General features: G+C 39.0%; 1 protein-coding gene and 1 pseudogene across 1 annotated transcript in view; one reads left to right on the forward strand and one right to left on the reverse strand.

Annotated features, from left to right (window-relative positions):
• The first annotated feature begins 2,492 nt into the window (after positions 1-2,492).
• Positions 2,493-11,216, forward strand: LOC149830259 (cyclin-dependent kinase B2-2-like; annotated as a pseudogene).
• A 693-nt stretch (positions 11,217-11,909) lies between these two features.
• The window catches only part of LOC149830260 (protein PIN-LIKES 3-like), a 72,464-nt gene continuing 60,838 nt past the window's right edge, over positions 11,910-23,535 (reverse strand). The window contains exons 9-11 of the mRNA XM_090016404.1: positions 13,264-13,316; positions 12,891-13,076; positions 11,910-12,383 (exon numbers count right to left, since the gene is read on the reverse strand). Coding sequence (XP_089872530.1) covers positions 12,259-12,383; positions 12,891-13,076; positions 13,264-13,316 — 364 coding nt within the window. The 3' untranslated portion in view covers positions 11,910-12,258. The remainder of the gene's footprint in view (positions 12,384-12,890; positions 13,077-13,263; positions 13,317-23,535) is intronic.

Genomic DNA, 23,535 nt, shown 5'->3' on the forward strand with positions numbered 1-23,535 from the left:
AGAATCATGCTTTTTCACTTTCAAGAAGTAAGTTCTTTGGCTTTGTAATTAAGGCTATGTTTGGAGCCTTGAATTGGAGGTTGTGGTGGTTTCTGCCATGCTCTCATACTCTTGCTAGTCTTGCTAAAACATTGGTGTCGGAAAAAGTAACACCCCAACGTGGCACACCCTAACACTTGTAGACAATAATTTATTATGTTTAATATTCTTTTAATATTTTATTTTTATATATTAACATAATATAAAAAAACTCTTGTGTCCTATTTTACAAAAAAAAGTATGTGAACTCGTTGCACGACCTCATCAGTTTCATTGTGCAGAGTTTTCAAAGATTTAAGAAGCATCCTTTAACTTGACCGCAAGAGGTTAGCCTAATTGGAGTGGGCCTTGGCTGGCCACCACCAGTAGAGCTTCGATTCCCGTGGGTGCTACTCCCTTTGCATAAGCCAAGCCCAACATAGGCCCTGAGGGTGAGGGTCCTAACCACGGCGTTTACGCCCCCGAGGACGCGGCGTGCCTCGGGCTGGGGTTTCTCTGTAAAACATGAAAAAAAAAACATCCCTAAAGATAGTTGGCCAGTCAAACAAATTAATCATTATGCAAGCAAATCTCACCGTTCCTTGTGCAACATGAATGGTGAGGACACACCATCACATTTGTAAGTAAAACAGAGAAAGCCACCAGGAAATAACACATGCTAAACTGCACATAATGAGCTTTGTAATTGCAAAATGGGTCAAACCCTGAACATTGTAATTGCAAACCTGACTTAAATGACTCTCAAAAAAGATAAAAATGTCACTCGTCATATCTATATTTTCTTCTTGATAAGCTGACATGAGTACATGATGTAAATAGTATTTTTTTATCTTTTTACATTAAAAAATTAAAGATCTTAATTGGAACTCAAGCGGGTCTGGTATGAAATTTCACAAACCATAACTATATACTAATTGGAGCCTTGGATCCAACTGGGTTCGAGTTGGACCTCCCTCTTTGCACCAAACCTCGACCCTACAGGGTTTGGTATGAGTTGGGTTAGAGTCAAACCCGACCCATTAACACCCCTACTTGTGATTGACTTGTCAAGCCCATCTTACGAGTTTGAGTGAGCTGAACAAATTTGTGTCACAAAATGACTCACGCCAGAAGCTGGGTCTGGACCAGGATTAGACTTTGAGGTGCTGGTACAGGTTTGGATCTGGATCTGACTGGACACTCGAGGCGCATAAGCAGATCTGGGTCTGGATATAGGTGTCATATACCAAACCCAATAAAATATCCATTCTTATGTTTTTATGTAGAGAAATAACATACCTTAATTGTAAATCAAGTTGGACTTGAATTAGTTAGAATTTTATAAACCAGACCCAGGACATCATACTTGAATCCAAATAAATAGTGGCACCCATCTTGTTTGCTTTAAACCCAGGTCCTGTTGGATCAAATCATGGTCTGATTGATTCAAACCCGATACATTGATCGACCTACTTAAAGATGCCCATTGGATTGTGTGTGCCCAAATTACACACACACGTTGTAGGCATGGCACACGCACACACACTCATTTGGTAGGGATGACTTGTGAATCTCACCAAGTTGATGGGACGTCACGAGTTTAAAACCCAAAATGGACGTCCCATGTGGCAAGGTTAAAGTGTGTTCCTAAATGGTTCGGATTGGATATGGCTAAGTACCATACTCGACTAATCGGATGTTGGCTAAACGGATTCTAATCCGGGTAGTGAAAAACTCATAGCAGATCCCCTTTGTCACATGCAAATGGATTCAGATATCCGTCAAAATTCAGGTATTTGTTGGATTCAGTATCAAAAAATAAAACCATATCCGCATCCAATTATAATTGGATAAGGTTTTGACTTGCCAAATGCAACTAAACGGAATTGAATTCTATCGGATATAGGATAAAATCTGATTTATTGACATCCCTATCAGGATGGGAGGGACCTCAAGGACTTTACCAACTAGAGGACAACTAACTAGCAGTTGGTTCTTGGGGTAGGGATGTAAACAGTTGGAACTTGGATAGGATGTGGTCAATATCATATTTGACTAATCTGATGTTGGCTAAACTAACTTGAATTTAGATTCAGATTTGGATGGTGAAAAACTTAAATCAATCCACTTTTTTACTCATAAACAGATTCAGATATTTGTGGGGCATGGTTTTGGCTTATCAAATGCAACTAAACAGTGAACAGAATCGAATTCGGTGGATACGGATAAAAACCTATTCATTGGAAGGGGGCTTCAAATTCAAAAAAGTATACCGTTGAGCCGTCACCAAGAGAGAAGAGAGGAAAGGGTCGGAGAGAGACGAATCGGCTGATAGATACAGAACCCCCCAAAAACTCGTACCCGTCTATGATCTATCGCATTCGTGCATTTCCTCTGCCTCCATTTCTTACCTTCTTGATCTCGCAATGGCAATGGCAATGGTAATGTCAATGAAGGAGAACGAGGGCAGCGTGATGCAGTTCTACGAGAAGCTCGGGGAGGGCAGTTACGGCAAGGTTTACCGTGCGAGGGACAGGCGAACGGGGAAGATCGTCGCCCTCAAGAAGACGCGCCTCTGCGACGACGAGGAAGGCGTCCCCCCGACTGCCCTCCGTGAGATCTCCCTCCTCAAAATGCTCTCCATCGATCAGCATATCGTCAGGTTTGGCTCATTCTTTTTTCCTCTTTTTCTTTCTTTGGTTTCTTTCCATCTTGGTGTCTCCACCATCATTCCATTTTTCTTCCTTCTTGCTAGGCTTTATCCACATTTGTTTTTTTTATCCTTTTCTTCACGGAAAACCATCTTTCTGAGAGAAATCGATGGTTGGTGTTCAATTGATTGAGTAGATACCCACCACAATTTTCACTGGAACCATCAATTTCTTGATTATTTGTTCTTGTTTGGGTGTTGATTCGGAAAGGAAAATGGCAGTCCCGTGATCACAGCTTCTTGTGATTTACCAGTGGTTGTCTTTCTTTACTTCTGCTTTGTTGTTTAGGTTATTGATGGTTTTTTTGGATTGTTTGGAAGGTTATTAGACCTTAAACAAGGACAGAACAAGGAAGGGAAGACTGTTCTTTATCTGGTATTTGAGTACATGGACACAGATCTAAGGAAATTTATTCGGAGTTTTCGACAGACAGGAGAAAAAATACCAGCCAAAACCGTGAAGGTAATACCTCTAGAAATCTTTTACATCACCACCAAACCCAATGATAGCACAGATGGAGATTTGCAATTTTGAAGTTACATGTTTTTGTTTTTTCTTCTCCAGAAATCATACTTCATCGTTAGAAATTTACTCTTCACTGCTAGGAAACAAGGAAATGGTTAGGCTTAGTGAGATTGCTCGCTTATCATCAAACCTCAATTTCACAGAAACATACATTGCTTTAAATATTTCAGTTGCGTCATATTCTTTTACAGTCCCTAGCGACTGTCACGATGATGCATGGTTCAGTCCATTCTGCTGGTAATGCTAAAGTGCATCTCATTGTGATTTTTCATTACTTTCTGCAAAACTTGATAGTTGTATAGTTCTTGGAATGGTGATGTTTTTCCTAGCCTACCATTCTCAGCTATAATTGGGCCATTTTTTAAATGCTAGAAAAAAAATGATGTATATCATGATTGGATTCTATAACAGAAACCAGGATGCATGCACACAGATGATTACACACGACAAAGGTAAAAGGTATACGTGGTTCGGTAAAAAAGCCCTACGTCCAGTAGTTTGTTATCTCTACTTTCTTGCTGTTTGTAGAGAGAGTTCCCTTTAATATAGACAATTACATGGAGCTGGCAGGGAACCTCAATAGCGTCAATTTAGCTTGAGGATCGCCTATTTTCATGTTACACAGAAATCTTTTTTTGTTTACATTTTGATCACCTTTCTTTTGTTGGTGATAATCTTTATTTATAGTCCTCCTTTCCTTTAGCTTTTTCTTATCCTCAAGACTGACCGAATCTCAAGATTTTGCTTGGGATATTCGGTTTGATGAGTACCAGCTGTAATGAAACAAGTTGTGCACAAAACATAATGCCACTAAAGGGCTACAAAAGTGCACAACCACAAAAGCCACTAATGGGATAAATGCAATAAGCCACAAAGGGCTAAACACACAAAGCCTACAAAGAGCAAGAACACACACATAAAAAATATAAATTTTATAAAATGCTTAAGAAAAAACATTAACAAGTGAAGGGGATAACCCCCTCTATTTCTACACACAATAAGGCATGAGAAAAGCCCTTGAGAGCTTCCAATAGATTGGGAGCTCCTAATGGCTATAAATATAGCCATTGGGATGGTCCCAACGCCTCTATGGTAAAAAAGACCATAGAACCCCTAACCAAGTAAAGAAAAGAAAATAAATTTGTCCTATTGGACAAACCTTATTACAAAGTGAAAAGACTTACCTATTACAATAAAGAAAAGTATAGTATATATACATTTAAATGTATATATACTATATTACATACACAAGAACAGGAATATATATATATATATATATATATATATAACACCCCCCTCAAACTGACGGTGAGATCACCGAAAGTTTGCTTAAGAGGAAAGAGAACCGAGAAAACAAATTTTCTTCTCCTTCCATTGTTAGCCCTCCAAAAATGAGGAGGCTTATAAGTCTTCAAGTTGTTTTCCGGTCTTAAAAAGCTTCATCTACCTCTTTCGTCATAGACAAACGAGTTTCTTCTTGACATATTTCGACAATAGCTTCATTTAGAGAAGGTGGGGATGCAATAAGGATGCCTGAACTTGGTCGAATTTCGGGTCAAGACCATGAAGAAATTGAAAAAATGTTCTCCATTTGTTCCCACCTTAATTCAACATCCGTGGTGGATACCCACTTGGGTTCAAGAAGGGAAAGTTCATCCCACAAAGGGAATAATATGCTAAAGTAGTCACACACATTCATAAATCATATCCCATTGTTTAGTAGCTCTTACTTTTTCTTCCAAAAAATATTGCCTTGCTAAGTTTCTTTGGGTATACATACCCTTCATGAAATTTCAAGCCTTATTGGATTTTCTAAATTTTGCAATGTTGGCACAAATTTTGAGTTCAACATTACTCATAAACCATGCCAAGATTTTGGCATGTTTACTTTCTCGATATTCAACTTTGGATTGATATTCAATTATAGATTGTTCTCTTTCTTCTTTATTAAGAGCCTTCTCTTGATTTCCTTCCTTCTTGGTGAGCTTAAGAGTATGTTCGGATATGGTACCACAAACATAACCCCAAAGTTTTTGGCCTTTGAAGTGACTTTCCATGGTAGCTGCCCACATTAAATAGAACCATTTAATTTGGAGAGATTAATCTTTGAATCTTTCTTGGCCATAACGAAGAAGAGGGAGATAAGAGAAACAAAAATGAGAATGGTTGAGGATAAACATGATCACCACCAATAGGATCATGCCGAGCACTACGAACACTTTAAGTAGAACAATCACCAATGCCCAAGAGTGAGAACACCGGGGAGCTCTGATACCATGTAATGAAACAAGGTGTGCACAAACACAATGCCACTAAAGGCCTACAAAAGTGCACAACCATAAAAACCACTAATGAGCTAAATACAATAAGCCACAAAGTGTTAAATACACAAAGCTTACAAAGAACAAGAACATACACATAAAAAATATAAAATTTATGAAATGCTTATGTAAGTAACAACCCCAACTCATCCTCATTGAAAAGTGGATTTTTTTTTAAACAATTACATAAACCAAAACCCAAGGATTCGGGGCCTCACAGACTTAACAACTTCCAAACCATAAGCGATCTTTACATTGAACCATCCAAACAAAATAACTAACTTTATTAATAAAAATTCAAAGTCTAAGAACATAATTAAATTAAAATTTAAAATCATAGAGCCACATTGTTCAAGAACAATAGAAGTAAGTCACGCAGTCTCGTAGGCTCCCTGTGGCAATCGTCATCATCACTGAGCTTCAGATCTTGTAAAAAAAAACATAAAAAAGTATTGAGTAAGAATCAAATATTCTTTATATGAATTCCTCTAAAAATCCAAATAGGCAAGAAAAAACATAAATCAAATTCATGCAAGTTTTCAGAGGAAAGTAATTACAATAATCTCATAATTCAAATTACAATTCAAGCATTTAAAAGCAATTATCGTGCATTAATAATATCTCACACGAAACGAAACAAGTAAAAATGCATGAACTAATACAGAACAGTAAATATGCATGATTCCAGTACACATGCATAAATAAATTATTAAGTTATTATCCGAGTTCTCTTTTGCATGTATGTCCCTATTAAATGCACGTAAGCTTAGTTCAACTTTTCATTAAAACCCGCGGATACTCAAAATGGGCACCACAAATTTTTGAAATTTAAGATAGGTTTTCAATTGTAGCTTAACACACAATTTGTATTTTATTACTAGGTTTCACACTCATTCCTTGACCGATGTCAGAAATCAACACCATCTATCAGAACATTAGAAATCAACATCTAATGTCGGGACACCAGGAAAATCAACATTCACTGATGCTACTTTCTTAGTATACCAATAACAACAGTTGTGTCTATGACACCACCCCCGGACAAAGTGGTTGAAAACTCCCTAAAACCGTGGTTGGGAGGCAAACCACCATATCGGGTTTAGGGGTACAATCGCACACAGAGTTTTAGTATCCTCACGGTTTTTTTAAAACCGCCATCCAAGATTCTCATACTGTGGAAGGGACATCCAGGAAGAAGAATCATTAATTGCATTGTTTATCTCTTTTATCTTTTTAACAAGAGTCAAATTCTTTGCAAAAGAATCGTTTTGCAAATCAACATGCAAAACACAACATGTGGCCCATTACAAAATTTAGCAGTGCAATTAATTTAGAAAGCCAATAATTTCAAAATGGATTTTTGCAATGCATACACACAAATCTTAGAGCAACATATGCTCGTGGCCCACATGACCTACAGTGGTTCACATCTGACCATCGATGCATCTTATGCAAAAATCCTCAATGAACATGTAACCACACAATCATTCAAACATGTCCATAATGCACATTCATTCATACACAACTAGAATATACATATAAAACAATTTGCATATGCATATAAACACTTGCTTGCAACATGCATTCTGCTTTCATGATTCATCTCATGCATAACCTCCAAACATGCACATGATCATGTTATTGTAATATTAAAATAACTTCAGAAATTACGTGTTCATGATATGCACATTTATGCCAACATAATTCATGAGCATACACAATCAATAAACACCGTTGTCAATTTTGGGCATGCTCGAGATATAGAACATAACTACCGAGCCAAAGCTATGCTGCCCCCATGCACAGGACAACACTAGCATGCTATTCGTTTTGACATTATAACAGAAAGTATCATTAGGTATCTTCAAAAAATCCATACAATAAAGGCATCCTTCTCTATGGCCATGCCCAATCAGCTTCTCTAACTGACGATCCTGCACCCAAGATTCATTTGAAGAGAAGAAGACATTATAACCATAGTTTTAGATTTGTGAAACAGATAGAAGATTTAAATTTAATTTGGGAATACATCAAATTTTTGACATAATTTTTTTTTTGTGTTTGAAAGAAGTTTCTCAAAATTTCCTATTTCTTTAATTTTGAGAGGTACCATTAACAGTGAAAACGTGACTCTCTTGAGTTAGTATGACATTCGGATAAAATATCATGATTTGCGGTCATGTGAAAAGATGCACTGGAATCGAGAATCCAAGGAGACTTACAATGGGTGGAATGGTATGAAACCACAACTTTGGTTGAAGAAGATTAACATCTAAGAAGGGGTTTAAGAGCTTCCACCAATTGAGATAGGGATATAGCTCCAATAGATGAGTCTTGAGAGTCATTAACGTCCTCGGTCTCTTGAGGTGGTTCAATCAAAGCCACCTTCCTTTCCTCTCTTCTTCTCAACTTAGGACACATAGGTTATATGTGTCCCGATTCATGACAATAATGACATAATTTTCTTTTTATTGTTATCCTCATCTCCTTGTCTTCCAAAATGAGGCGGTCTATATTGATGAGTATAGGTTCCGGACCTAGAAATGGCCAACACACCAACACAAATTCTTCATCAGTTTTTAGTGAATGCTTTTTTAACCTATTCTCTTCCATACTTTGTTATTCTATTGTATCAATAATATAACGAACTTTTCTTCTATGTAAAAGGGTCAATTTGGTGGATTCAAATTCGGAACTTAGTCCATTCACGAATTGATAAAAGTGCTCCATGTCTATTTGCCTTTGTCAAACCTCAATATCCAAAGGGCATTGCCACTTTGGTTAAAAAAGAACTAATTATTCTCAAAGTTTGGAAAGTTCATTGTAGTACTCCCTAATGCTTTTATTGCCTTAGGTTATAGTTTGAACTTTGTCTTGCAAATTGCACACATGTGCAATATCTTTAAGGGAATACATGTTTTTGAGGTATTTTCAAATATTGTTAGTGTTCAAACTTTGCAAGACTAGAGCATTTTTTTATGTCTGCACTATGAATGAGCCAAGACATAATTTTGGCATGACCCATTTTCCACTGTTTCCAATATAGCTTTGATTCTTTTCCCACACTTATAAGAGGAACTTACTTCTCATTCTTAACCTTGGTGAGAGTTAGTTTAAGCTCTCGATTAGATTCATCCACTAATCTCCATAACCCCATTCCCCAAATATGGCGCTTCATAATAGAAGACCATATTATATAGTTGAAATCATTCAGCTTAATGGGCATAATGGTGACACTTTCTTTGTTATCTATTTTTTACAAAGAGAAAAGGTAAGAGAAAGAGAGAGATGAAGAGGAAGAGGAAAAGATCATGAGCATTGCACCATGAACTTTGAGTTGGATCCACAAGCACTCGAACCAAAGGAATCAAGATAATCTTCAAGAAGCAATATGTGAGCACACAAACACTTGAACCACCAATGAGCAAGAGTCACCTCACGCTCCCTTAAGAATGAATACGTAATGGCCAATCTCCAAAGGTCCAAGAGCTCAAGATTCTGATACCATGTAAGGAAACAATGAGCCTGGTCACTATGGACACACTCACAAAACCCACAAGGGCACACACAACGAAGGCTCAAGAATTAAAAGATAATATTTTATTTCTTCACTATTTCATACAAGAAGCATTATATAAATGAGGGGGTTCACCCCCTTTATATACACACAAGGAATCCCAAACGAGTTGATGGAGCTAGTCTGGCCATATTTGCAGCCGTTGGACTGGCCCCAATGGCTAGTCAATCCTAGTAACACTAGGTTGAGCAGTCAAAAAGAATGAAAATAAAGAAAAATAAAAATATTTACAAGTGACATATATAATACATATATATATACATATTTATATGCATATACAATGTGTATTCATACACGAGTATATATATATATATATATATATATATATATATATATATACAATTTAACACATATCACAAACACGATCAAAAGCGCAGACTGAAAAAGGGCACGATCACTGGTTCAGGTTACCATATCATAAACCAGGATGCATGCACACAGATGATTACACACGAGAAAGGTATACGTGATTCGGTAAAAAAAACTATGTCCACGAGTTTGTTATCTCTCTACTTTCTTACTGTTTGTAGAGAGAGTTCCCTTTAATATAGATGATTACATGGAGCTGGCTGGGGACCTCATTAAAGTCAATGAAGCTTGAGGATCTCCTATTTTCACGTTACATAAAAATCTTTCTTTGTTTACATTTTGATCACCTTCCTTTTGTTAGTGATATCCTCCTTTATTTTAGCTTCCTCTTATCCTCAAGACTGACCGAATCCTCGAGATCTTGCTTGGGATCTTCGGGTTGGTGAGTACCAGCTGTACTAGCTCCAGATCCAGCACCGAACCCATATCTTCTAACAATTTTAACTTCTGAAATCGATTCATTGGCGTTACAGAGTTTAATGTATCAGCTATGTAAAGGTGTTGCATTCTGTCATGGCCATGGGGTTCTTCACAGGTACTCTGTTTGAAACTTTATGTTCCCTTGCTTGATCTTCCTCCCTCCACCCTCGCTTTTTTTTTTATAGTACTGAAAGATCACTATATTTATTAATCTTCACCATCTGCTGCATCACCATAGGGATCTCAAGCCTAACAACCTTCTCATGGATAAGACAACCCAACTCCTCAAGATAGCAGACCTTGGGCTTAGTAGAACATTTACAATCCCAATTAAAAAGTACACTCATGAGGTATGCCATCAAGCTTAAGATTTCATTTGCTCCAATTCTCATATGGTGATTGCTACCTGCTTTTTGTTGGAACTATGTTTCTGAAGCAACCCTTCACTTCATGTTATTGAACCTTATTGCAGCATGATAAAAGGTGCTTTGTAGGATTTGTGGTTGGCTGCATGAACTTCATCAATACTGGTTTTATAATTATATCAATGAAAGGTTAAGTAGTACGCTGATGAATAACTTCATCTGGAACACTGATTTACAGATCTTGACACTCTGGTATAGAGCTCCTGAAATCCTTTTAGGTGCTACCCACTACTCAACTCCGGTAGATATATGGTCTGTTGGCTGCATCTTTGGTAATTGTTCAACAGCCATAACTTTAAAGGAACATTATTATGATAAGATTTAATTAAGATGAATCTTTTTATTAGAAAGAATTTTATCATTATTTCTACTGCATAAAAGTAAAATCGTGTTGCAGCTGAGCTTGTTACAAATCAAGCACTCTTTCCGGGAGATTCAGAACTTCAGCAGCTGTTGCATATATTCAGGTTCTAACAAGTCATATTGTCTTTCCTTCTGCTACATTTGCTTCATTTGATCAGCTAGAGCATATTGTCTTCCGCCTTAGGATGCTGGGAACTCCAAATGAAGAAGTATGGCCCGGCGTATCTGAACTGAAGAACTGGCATGAGTACCCACAATGGAAGCCAAAGGGTTTATCGACAGCGGTTCCTGATATTGACCCGGCTGGCCTCGATCTTCTCTGGGTATATGGCTTATTTCATGTCAATCCATTGTTTACGTTAAGTTCATGTTGCCAACTTGACTTACGAGCTCAATAACATCTGCAGAGGATGTTGCAATACGAACCATCAAAACGGATCTCGGCAATGAAACACCCTTTGATGATTTGGACAAGACTCACGTTTGAGGGAAGGGGTTTTACTCTTTAAGCGGAAGAAACTTTGTTCATTTGCTTTTCTCAAGCAATTGCTTTAACATTTTGAGAAGACGGGGGATGGCGTGTTTGTACTTGACCACAAGACGGTTGATTTGAAGTTCTGTGGTTAAAATGTGTCTGGTTCTGTTATTGAGTTCAAAATTTTGACTGAAGTATGGTCAAGGGCCCTTTAGGAGCCTACTGATAATCTGATGTGATGCTTCATTTTTACATTTGCATCAAACCGAGGGATATATGTTATCGTCACAAGTAGTATGCACAATAACAGCTGAGAAAGCTCAAGCTGTGATTGTTGGTCACGAGCTCGAACTTGTGACCTTTCACAAGCTTCAAGGCAGGAAGAATCACACCTTGAAATTACAATAGCAACTTGTACTTTCTCATGTTTCACTAACCTTGAGAAGTGTTGTGAGCTGTGATCGTGATTTACAGACAAAATTTGGAAAAAAATCCAAGAATCACAGGGCATTGCAAACATATGTTGCTTTATTTGTCATAAACAGACATTTAAGATTCCATCATATTGGTGCCATGAACCAAGAACCATATATATGATCACAAAGAAGCTCATGGTCTAAAAAACAGGGCAATTTTTCTTGAATAAACATTTCTCTCAGTAGCTACCATTTTATCCAAAACAAGGCTAAAACAGGAGATGGGCCCTTTAAGAAATATCCCATTGAGCATGGCTTATGAACGAAACTACACTGTGGACTCGTTCAAAACTGTTTGTGGCTTTCAATCCACTTCCATAACGAACAAGGACATACGACCTACTAATCATTTATAACAATATGCGCATATACAACTTTGAGCTTTTCTATCAATTGTTTTCTCTTAACCTACAAATGACAAGTCTGTTTTGCATCCAAGTACAGGCAGCTGCTGCCAACCTTATTCAGCATGCCGAGGGATCTTCCATCATGATGTACACTTCAATAAATGAAGGTAATGATGTTCTCCATGTGAATGGTGGTCATTGGCCATTAACAAACGAACCCAAGTTTGAAGCTCATGCGACCAGCCACAAGAAAAAGGTGGACCACAAAGTAATAAAAACAGATGCCAGGGCATAGGTCCACAAAAGAAGAACGGAACATTCATTCTCGCTGCAGCCAAATAATTGTGTAATTGTGCCTGAAATCATCATACATCAATCATAAGTACAGTCATCTGTTATTCTAAACAGATTATCAACACAGAATACTTCAATAAAAACAAAAATACGACACAGAAAAACGGCTTAATAGATAAATATTTGCTTCTATCTATTTTTATGCAAAACTTTTTGCTGTGAAGTAGCTTCTGAAGTTATTTATCTATGATGCTAACCCTGCCCAAAAGTGGTAGCACTAGAGCTGAAAGCTTCCCCTGAAGTTGCTTGCACATACTAAGAATTTGCATCTTATCTGTTTATTCAATCCCTAAGGTCCAACAACAGATTATTTTTGCCAGGAAGATGGGCAAAAATAATCAGTGGAGGTGGATTGCAGATGGCAACTATGAAAAACCATATTTTCCAAACGATAAAGTTTCAATAAAATGGAAAAGACAAATATCATCATGTGTATACTAGAAACTCGGATAAGATGAAGGAAGGAGAAGCCTCTCCTCTAGATAATTGCTATAGGGCACAGAAAATACCTATATTTATTGCCGGTGGAACTGCATATTGGATGAAAAGAATAAACTGATATAGAGGATCTGAATGCACCAACCCAAGGTAAATTGCTCCCTTAACAATGAATACACCCAATATTGGCATGAGAATATAACGGACACATATAACTCCGACAATAAGTGATTTCTGCATTCCAGATGGATTCACTCCTGTAAAAAACTCAGACTTTTAATTGCAAGGTTGGCTTTGTGAGAAAGACAAGCAATATTTCTTCTTTGTTTCTAGCAAAATGATTCCTATTAGGCCAAGATAATTAAACATTGACCATTTAAATTAGAACTCTGTTTGTCAATAGAAACAAAATTCAGATAAAAAAAATTATAATGCAATTATTACCTTTTGTAAGGTTTCCTCCCATTATTAGAGTAACAGCAGGTATTGCTCCTTCACTGCACAAATTTAGAAAATAAAGTTTCAAACTCGGAAACAAAAGAACAAGATCCAGGCAAACTTTATCTTTTGAATGTTTTGCACATGAAAAGGTGTAGCCTGTGATTCTGAAATCTCCACTGTAAAAGTTGAGACCTTCTAACCAGTGAAAAGGTGTAGCCTTTGGACTACGTGAATTTATCCTAGGTGGTAGATCCCACAGACTTCTGCAGAAGTAGGATGCATCCGTTGTCTACGTATGCCTTTGGAGAATCCTCTTTCGGTCACCGACCGTCTCCTTAGGAGCGGACTCAACTAGCTATTCGGGGTATTTGAAAATACATGGCATAATAGACCCCAAACTAGTTTAGGTTACGAGACAGGCGATGACGCGATTGCAAGACAGTTTGAGATCCCACTGTTTCTGCTGGCAGTTCGCGTCTTGGACGTTTTGGTTTTGGGGAAGGGTTTCCTCAGGAAATCCTAATTTTGTACAACTTAAAGTTATTTCTAATACAAATGACTTATTAAAATGCTTGCAAGTTATATGTGTTTTTGGAAATGTGGTTTTTACGTTAACGTGCCCAAGGTTGTCAACTTGCCTTTCATATTTCAAAAATAAAAATCGTTTCCGCTGGTTTTGCTAAACAAAACTCTGATAAGAAAAGCATTTTTCAGTCTTTTGAACTTTTTAGAAAGGTTTATAAGTCTGAAATTTTGGGGCGTTACACGGCCATTCTCACTACGGTGCACTGAAGCCCATGTCGCAGCTAGAGGTGCATGATAAATGGCTGGAAGCGCAACACCCTGCTCGTCGGTGAAGGTGGGTAGGGGTGGGTGGTTAGCCCAGGACATCATATGTCTGCCATTTTCCACGAAAGGGCCCATACCCCTTGCAGACCGATCAAGTGTCTGACACATGCCTCTACTCGGGCCGCTTCAAGAACAAGCATGAGAATCCATAATTCAAGCAAGTCTATAAGCATCAATAAAAACAATAATTTCAGTCTACTTATGCAATGAAAAAGGCTTGTACAAGAAGTTTACTTACAACGCGATGGGATGCTCGATGGTCAAGACTCAACTCTTTCAACCTGTTTCTTATACCAAAAGCTGTAACGCCTCAAAATTTTCAACTTGTAAACGTTTGAAAATAGTTAGAGAAAGTCTTTCAAAACTCAGAGTTTTCGATTTCAAAAGTCAGCGGAAGCAAATTTTCTTTTGAAAGGAAGACAAGTTGGCAAATTTTGGACACGTTAGCGCAAAAACCAGCAATAACACATTAGCAGGCGGTTGGCGGGCCAAAAAGTATATATAAATTTGTTTAAATTCCCAGTTTGTACAAATTTGGGGGTTTACCTCCTTGAGCAAAAGTATAAAGAAACCAAAAAGGAGCAGGTAGCCAGGATGCAGGTAGAAAAATGGGTCAGTTTCATGAAAAACTGGTAGGTGCGCAAAGAAAGACAGTAAAGAACAAGAGCTAAAGCAAAGCATGCTCACAGAATAAGCAATTGCAGATATTAATGACAAATTAACTATGCATGCCATTGTTCATGAACCATTAATTCTATAAGCAGAGAGTAGCTAAGTAAAGCAAAGTAACTATCACTGATCGCGCACAGTAAGCAATATATGCATCTCAAAGTGTACAACCAAACAGTAGTGTGAACAGGACATTCTTAGTTTCGATATTATCTGGCCTGTGGGTACGCACATACGCAAAACATAGAAACAACCGAGATCAGTCTGGGGGTTTATTATGTGTTTTATGATACCTCGGATAGCTGACTGAGTCTGCTCCTAAGGGGACGGCCAGTGGCCAAGAGAGAATTCTCTAAAGACATTTGTGGCCATGGATGCATCCAACTTCTGCAGAAGTGCCTTAGAGCTACCACCTAGGATAATTACGGTAGTCCCTTTTCCTTAACTCCGATGACTGGGGAAGCCGAGTCTTTTGCCCTTGGGGTAGTCGTTAATGACCTGTCCATTAGAGTTTTTGTACCATCCATCCTCTCTCTTAATGAACCCATAGGAGGCGAATGGGCACGACGGGGGTTTCTTAACCCACTCGAGCATCATGCCTGTGAAGGCGTAACATCACCATTTTGTGTGTTTCAACAAATGTGCTTAGTGCACGTTTCGAGGTTTACCTCTCGAGCTACTCATCGTAATATAATATAATGTCCTTGTAAAAAGGGCACGGCTACGATGGTAAGCATGGGTTTCTCAAAAGATAACCCAACACAGAAACTGCATAAGTAATTTCATGCTCAGTCTTTAGAACAAAAGTAACGTACAAACTTAGGATCACTACGGATCCACACATATCTTCCAAGCAACTCGACTCGGGGTGAAGCTAGCTGCGTCCAGCAGAGTACAGGGAAAAGGCTAGCTTAATTATGCAACTGAGCACTCAAGAAGACTTGAAATCTGTACAGAGGAAAAAACTCCTCGAGACTGAAGCAACCGCATACCCTGCGAGGCTTGCCTAAGCAGAGTCTCAAGGGGCAAGGCCTCGTACCGGGCGCGACAACACAGAAAGAAAAAAGGGAAAACAAGGATGCAACATTAGGTGCAAAAAGTAAAGGCATAAAGTACATACAGAAAAGTAAAGATAGACAAGAAGTGCAGAAACATAATGCGGAATATAAAGACAGGAAATAAGTGCTGGAAAGTAAATACAGAAGCACGCCTACAAAATTAAATGCAGGGAAGTAGTTATCCTTTGCTTTTCCATATTTATTTATTTTGTTTTAGCAATTTTTTTAGCATTTTGCTCGTTTATAGTCTTTCCGCGCAACTTGCCCCTACCTTAATGGGTTGCGAGGCTGCGTGCGCCTACGAGTGTAAGTGATGACAGTCTCGGGCCATGGGGCATGAGTGGGCTCCGTTGTGCAAACTGCAAAGATGCAATGAGTTAATATGATATTAAAAAGACAAGAGAGAGACGGGGCAGGAGCACAACGCCCTGCCAGAAACATAAAGGCAACAACCCCCCCCCCCCCCCCCTTACTTGCTGAAAAAGGAACAGAGGCAGGGGGGATCCTACTGCCAGGCCGAGCCCGGCCCTGCCTGAAAACCCAAAAAGAGGCAGAGGCAGGGGCAGCCCCTGTCTGCTGACCTGCAAAAAAATAGACAGGGGCAGGGGCTTCGCCCCTGCCGACCTGTCAGAAACACAGAAGACAGTAGGGGCTCGGCCCCTGCCGACTTACCGACAAGTAGAAACGGGAGGCAGCAGGGGCTCGGACCCTTGCCGACCCACAAAAGCCCAAGCGGCAGGGGCTTGGCCCCTGCCAAAAAACGCCGAGGCAGAGGGGAGGGGAAAAGCCACCCCACCTTGCCTGTCGGAAGATCACAGAGGCAGGAGCGGAGCCCCCTGCCTGACGGAGATATATAGAGGCAGGGGGCCTCCGCCCCCTACCTGTCAGAAAACACAAAGGCAGGGGGCGGAGCCCCCCCCCCCCCCCCTGCCTGTCTGAAGATCACAGAGGCAGGGGGCTCTGCCCCTTGCCAGACGGGAGGAGGCAGGGAGGCTCCACTCCCTGCCTGCCGGATAACTCGAGCGGCAGGGGCCGAGTCCCCTACCTGATGGAAAAAACGAAGAGGAAGAAGGCAGATAGAAGAAGAAGAGAAGGAGACAGGGGGGGGGGATATGGTCGTCCGACCGGGCCCAGTCCCACCCGTCGGACAGAAAGGAAAACGAGAAGGGGTCGACCCCTCCTCTACGAACCAGAGGCACAGGGAGGGGCTGAGCCCCTCCTCTACGAGCAGAGGGTGCAGGGAAAGGGTCGAGCCCCTCCACTGTCACCCGCACCCCGAGTGAGAGGGAGAAGGGCTTGACGCCCTCCCCCTTTGTCGCAGATGGGGAAGAAAACGAAGGAGAAGAAGAAGATGAAGAAGAAGAAGACAACGAGGGTGAGCGAGAGAGAGAGACATACCTGAGAGGGAAGGTCGCTGGTGTTGTCGTCGCCGATGGCGGTGGTTGTCGGCAGCAGAGAGAGCCCGGGAGAGAGAGAACTTGGGGCATCGTCAGGGGAAAGCCGGCCAAGGTCACCGGAGCGCGAGGGCATAGGGAAAGGGTCGGGTGGCCGGCGGTGCTGCTGGAAAAATAAAGATGAGGGGGAGCAGGGCTGCAGGGGACACGGGGAAGAGGGGAGCCGATAGGTGAGGAAGGGGGCCTGTCGCCTGCCCCTCCCCCCTGCGTAACCTATTAAGGTTGCAGGACGGTGGGGCAGTGCCCCGACCCCGATGCTCACTTGGATCCAGGCCGGGTCCGGATCCGACCTGGGTCCGGATCTGACCCGGGTCCGGATCTGACCCGGGTCCATTTTTTTTAAACGTGGATTTTACATGTCTAATAGCTTTGCATACATATCATAAGCCCACACATTATCATCAAGCAAAAAATATACCTCATTAAATTGAAGCCATGAAAATTGAACTAGATGCTCTAGAAAAGGCTAGCACTTGGGAAATAGTTAAACTTCCTCCAAACAAAAGACCTATTGGATGCCGATGGGTTTTTAAAGTTAAAACTAAAAGTGATGGATCTTTAGAACGATATAAAGCAAGATTAGTTGTTAAAAGATATTCACAAGAATATGGTATTGATTATGAGGAAACCTTTGCGCCCGTAGCAAGAATGACTAGTGTAAGAACCTTAATAACCATAGCATCAACTAAAAAATGGCATGCATATCAATTAGATGTGAAAAATATTTTTCTTAATGAAAAACTAAACGAAGAAGTATATATGGATCCTCCGTCAGGGTTTAACATTGGACAAGGTCAAACTCTTAAACTTTTAAAAGCATTATATGGTCTTAAGCAAGCTCCCAAGGCTTGGTATGATAGATTTAGTGATATCATGATTAAATTGGGTTTTGGTTCATGCTATACTGACACTGCTTTCTTTGTCAAAAGTGCAAGAACTAATATTGTTGTTCTTTTACTTTATGTCGATGATAGGATTATTACAGGAAATGATCAAGTTGGTATTTGTAGTGTTAAAAATATGCTAAAAGATAGCTTTGATATGTTTGATTTAGGATTCCTAAGATACTTCTTAGGAATTGAAGTTGAATATTCTCCTCAAGGATATATACTTTCGCAAATGAAGCTTGTTACAGATATATGTACTAAATCTGGAATTTTAGACGATAAGAAGGTGGAGACTCTTGAAGTGATCAATGCAAAATTATGACTGGAAGATGGGGTTCTTTTAGAAGATCCCACACCCTACAGATGACTTATTGATTCTCTCACTTATCTGTCCATTACCGGACCAGATATTGCGCATGTTGTTCACTCTGCTAGCCAGTTTCAACATGCTCTTACAATTGTGCATATGAGTGTTATGCTATGGATCATCAAATACATAAAAAGTACCATCACTAAAGGGTTATTTTTATCTTTATCCTCATTAAATTTACTTGTTTATACTGATGTTGATTGGAGAGGTAACTCTAATGATAGAATCTCAACTACTGGCTTTTGTATCTTTTTAGGAGATTCCTTAATTACATGGAGATACAAGAAGCAACAGAAAGTCTCACTATCCACTACTGAAGCTAAATACAAGGCTATGACAACTACTACAATGGAACTCGTTTAGATACGAAGTCTTCTCAAAGATATGGGTGTACACATCTTTAGTCCTTCGAAGCTGTATTGCGACAACAAAAGTGCAATTTATATCGCCAGCAATCACACCTTCCATGAGCGCACCTAACATATATAGATGGACTGCCACTATGTTCGTGATGAATATCTGAGAGGAACAATTATCCTATGATATGTCACAACAGAATATCAGTTGACAGACTTCTTCACTAAAGCTCTTCCTGCTCCCCGTTTTATTTTTCTTCTTAGCAAACTTTCGGTTATCTCCTCGTAAAGTTTGAGGGGGGGTGTTAAAATATATGTATTTGCATATATATATATATATATATTAATTTTTATATATATATATATATGTGTGTGTGTGAAATACCCGATAGGGGTATTTTTATCATTTTACATAGTTCTATAAACAACTATTTAATAATTAGTTTTTTTTTTCTTTTTCTTTTTTGTATTTTTTTTTAAATAATTTTTAGTTTACGCACAAGGGGCCCCACATAGAGCCGTTGGGACCCCCAACAATCACAAATGTGACTGTTGGGGGCTCCCAACGTCTCTATGGGGAGCCCCCAATAGTTCTCCTTTTTAGCTTTTCATTTTGTGTATAAATAGGGGTGACTCCCCCTTGTATTCCTTAAGCTTTAGAGCCCCTCTCTAATAAATCTCTTATTATTTTTATGTGTTGCCTTTTTAAAGGCTTGTTGTATTGTCCCATAGTGGACTTCTCTCTTATTCTCTCTCTTGTATTTGTCCATTGTAGGACATTGTGAATGCTTTAAGCATTCTTTGTATTTTCGCATACTTCATTACAAGAGGAAGGTTCTCTCTTGGAGGAAGAGGGCATAGTACATATGCTTCCCTTAGGGGTTTGAGAGAGAGAGAGAGAGAGAGAGAGAGAGAGAGAGAGATGTTATCTCTTGGGCTTCTCTTGGGTTTGAGAGAAGGTGGTCTTTCTTGAGTTTGGAGAGGGTGAAGATAGATTTGTAATGAGATATTGCGGAAATATAAAGAGTGCATACAAGCACATACAACAATGAAAAAGAGACAATATCACAAGTCCACGAAGGGACAATACAAGCACAAGCCTTTAAGAAGGCAACAATATACAAAGCCTCTTATTGAAAAGAGAGAGAAGCTCTCAAGGATGAAAAATATACAAGGGGATCACCCCTATTTATACAAAAGGGAGAGGAGAGAAGAGGAGGCAAAATGCCTCAAAAGGGGAGCCCAAAAGGGGGCTCCCATGGAGTCGTTGGGATCCCCCAACGGTCACATTTGTGACCATTGGGGGCTCCAACGACTCTATGTTGGAGCCCCTTTTTGTTATTTAAAAAATACAAAAATTAAAAGGAAAAAATAAAAAAGAAAAATACATTTAAATGAAAACTGAAAATAGTTTTTTTCTAAAACAACTATGTGAAATTACAAAACTACCCCTATCGGGTATTTTGTAATATACAGAATATATATATATATATATATATATATATATATATATATATATATATATATATATATATATATATATATATATATTAGATACATTTTAACACCCCCCCTCAAACTTTACGGGGAGATGACGGAAAGTTTGCCAAGAAGAAACATGAAGCGAGGAGCTGGAAGAGCTTTAGTGAAGAAGTCCGCCAACTGATATTCTGAAGTGACATACGGAAGAGCAATAGTTCCTCGCAAGAATTCGTCACGGACATAGTGGCAATCCATTTCGATATGTTTTGTACGCTCATGAAAAGTATGATTGCTCGCAATATAGATGGCACTCTTGTTGTCGCACCATAGCTTTGAGGCTTCGGTGATATCAACTCCCATGTCTTTAAGCAAACTGCGAAGCCATACAAGTTCCATTGTCGTGGTTGTCATAGCCCGGTACTCAGCTTCAGTGGATGATAGTGAAACTTTCTTTTGCTTCTTGCATCGCCAGGCAATCAAAGAGTCTCCTAGAAAAACACAAAAATCAGTAGTTGAGACTCGATCATTGGGATTACCTCCCCAATCTGCATCAGTATAAGCAAGAAGATTCAAGGAAGAAGAGGAGGATAGAAATAGCCCTTTATTGATAGTATTCCGAATGTAGCGGATGATTCGGAGAACAGCACTCATATGCACAGTTGTAGGAGCATGCTGAAATTGGCTAACAGAGTGAACCGCATGAGTGATATCTGGTTTGGTGATGGTTAAATAGGTAAGAGACCCAATGAGTTGTCTGTAAGGTGTAGGATCTTCCAGAAGAACCCCATCCTCCAACCGCAATTTGGCATTAATAACCTCGGGAGTCTCTACTTTCTTATCATCAGAAATCCCAGACTTAGAGCATATATCTGCAACAAGCTTCATCTGTGACAAAATATATCCTCTAGGAGAATATGCAACTTCAATTCCAAGAAAATATCTGAGAAAACCTAAGTCAGACATATCAAAATTATTTTTTAACATATTTTTAACATTAATAATATTATTTTGATCATTCCCAGTGATAATCATATCATCAACATAAAGCAACAAAATTACGATACTAGAACCTGCATGTTTAACAAAAAGAGCAGTGTCAGTATAACAAGAGTGAAATCCTAACTTTATCATGATATCACTGAAACGATCATACCAAGCCTTAGGAGCTTGTTTAAGGCCATATAATGCCTTCAAAAGCCGAAGAGTTTGACCTTGCTTAAGATTTATTCCGGGTGGCGGATCCATATAAACTTCTTCACTTAAACTTCCATTTAAAAAAGCATTTTTTACGTCAAGTTGATAAATAGGCCATTTTTTGGTTAATGCAACCGCTATTAAAGTCCTAACACTGGTCATTCGAGCTACGGGAGAGAATGTTTCTTCGTAATCAATGCCATATTCTTGGGAGTATCCCTTAGCAACTAATCTAGCTTTATATCGTTCTAAAGAGCCATCGCTTTTAGTTTTAACTTTGAAGACCCAGCGACAACCAATAGGTTTTTTGTATGAGGGTAGATTAACTATTTTCCAAGTATTGGCCTTTTTTAGCGCATTAAGTTCAACTTGCATTGCTTCAACCCAATGAGGTATAGATTTGGCTTGATTATAGTGTGTCGGTTCAAAATAAGAGTGTAAGGTTATTAAACATGCCCGATAGTTGGGAGTTAAGGAATCATAGGATACAAACCTATTTGGAGGTATTGATATTCTAGAAGAATGCCTAACTTGTGGTTCCTCAGTGGATTCAGAAATTTGAGAGTATTTTTCGAGGGCACTAATAGGATTTTCTTGATTTCTTCTTGAGTAAACATTTATATTGGTATCGCTATCATGAACATTTATATTAGAATCACTATCATTTGAGGGTGTTATGTCAAGAGGGGATACCTCACGAGAATCATCAATGTTTTCAAGAAAATCTTCTTGTATGTCATCAATAAGATTATATAAGAATATATAGTCAATTTCATTTGTTTGTTCTAGTTTATCAAAACCATTTTCTTCTTCTAGAAATGTTACATCTTTTGAAATATATAATTTATCATTCTTAAAATCATAACATCTATACCCTTTTTTATTTTCACCATATCCTAGAAAAACACATTCAATTGCTTTTGGAAATAACTTATCCCTTTTGTGTGATAGGACAAAACATTTGCAACCAAAAATACGAAAATGATTGAAATCGGGTGAAAATTTAAAGAGTTTTTCATAGGGAGAAGCATTTTTTAACTTAGAAGAGGACATTCTATTGATTAGATAGGTTGAGGTTAAGACGGCTTCGGCCCAAAACTTCTTTGGAATATTCTTAGAAATAAGTAATGTTCTAGCGGTTTCAATAATGTGCCTATGTTTCCTTTCCGCTAGGCCATTTTGTTGGGGAGTCCTAGGACATGACTTTTGATGGCAAATGCCATTTTGGGTTAAATAGTTTTGGAATTCGTGAGATAAGTATTCGCCACCGGAATCGGATCTTAAAATAGATATGTTACTTTGAAATTGATTTTGAACCTTTTTATGAAAATCTTTAAAGAAAATAAATACTTCCGATTTGTTGAAAATAGGTGGTTCTTTGCTTAAGTTATTTTATATTAGAGGGTTTCTGAAATTTTGTCCTCATAAGGACTTACATGTAATTTCTCCTTTTTGCCTCTCTCTATTTAATATAGAGAGAAGCCCTAATTAATGAAGTGTTATCGAGTTCTATTCTCACAGCCGTCTCTCTCCTTCTCTCTCTCTCTCCTCTCTCCCTCTCTCTCTCTCTTCTTCTCCCCCTCTCTACCTAGGGTTCGGGTCATCCCTTCTCTTCTTCAACATGGTATCAGAGCTAGCGATCTCAGGAGCGTGATCGATCTGATCTCAGGAGCGTGATCTACATCCTCGAACCAGGTGTCGATTAAAATTTTTTTTAGATCTGATGACAGATCTGGCCTAGATCTGTTATCAGACCTAAAGAACAACATAGAGAACATCGTGGGAGTACTCAGGTCAGGCAGTCGTAATTTTTTTTTGTCTCACATGCCGTGACGCCTGGGTGTGGCAGCTGATAGCAGATCCTATTGTCGTATGACTATGTCTGCTGCCATGATGTGTTTGTGGCTGTCGTGACTTACAGCATCTGCAAATATGATTTCAGTAATTGCTGTCATG

The sequence above is a fragment of the Nuphar pumila genome, chromosome 8 (assembly GCF_984573655.1).
Source record: "Nuphar pumila chromosome 8, dmNupPumi1.hap1.1, whole genome shotgun sequence".
Lineage (NCBI taxonomy): Eukaryota > Viridiplantae > Streptophyta > Magnoliopsida > Nymphaeales > Nymphaeaceae > Nuphar > Nuphar pumila.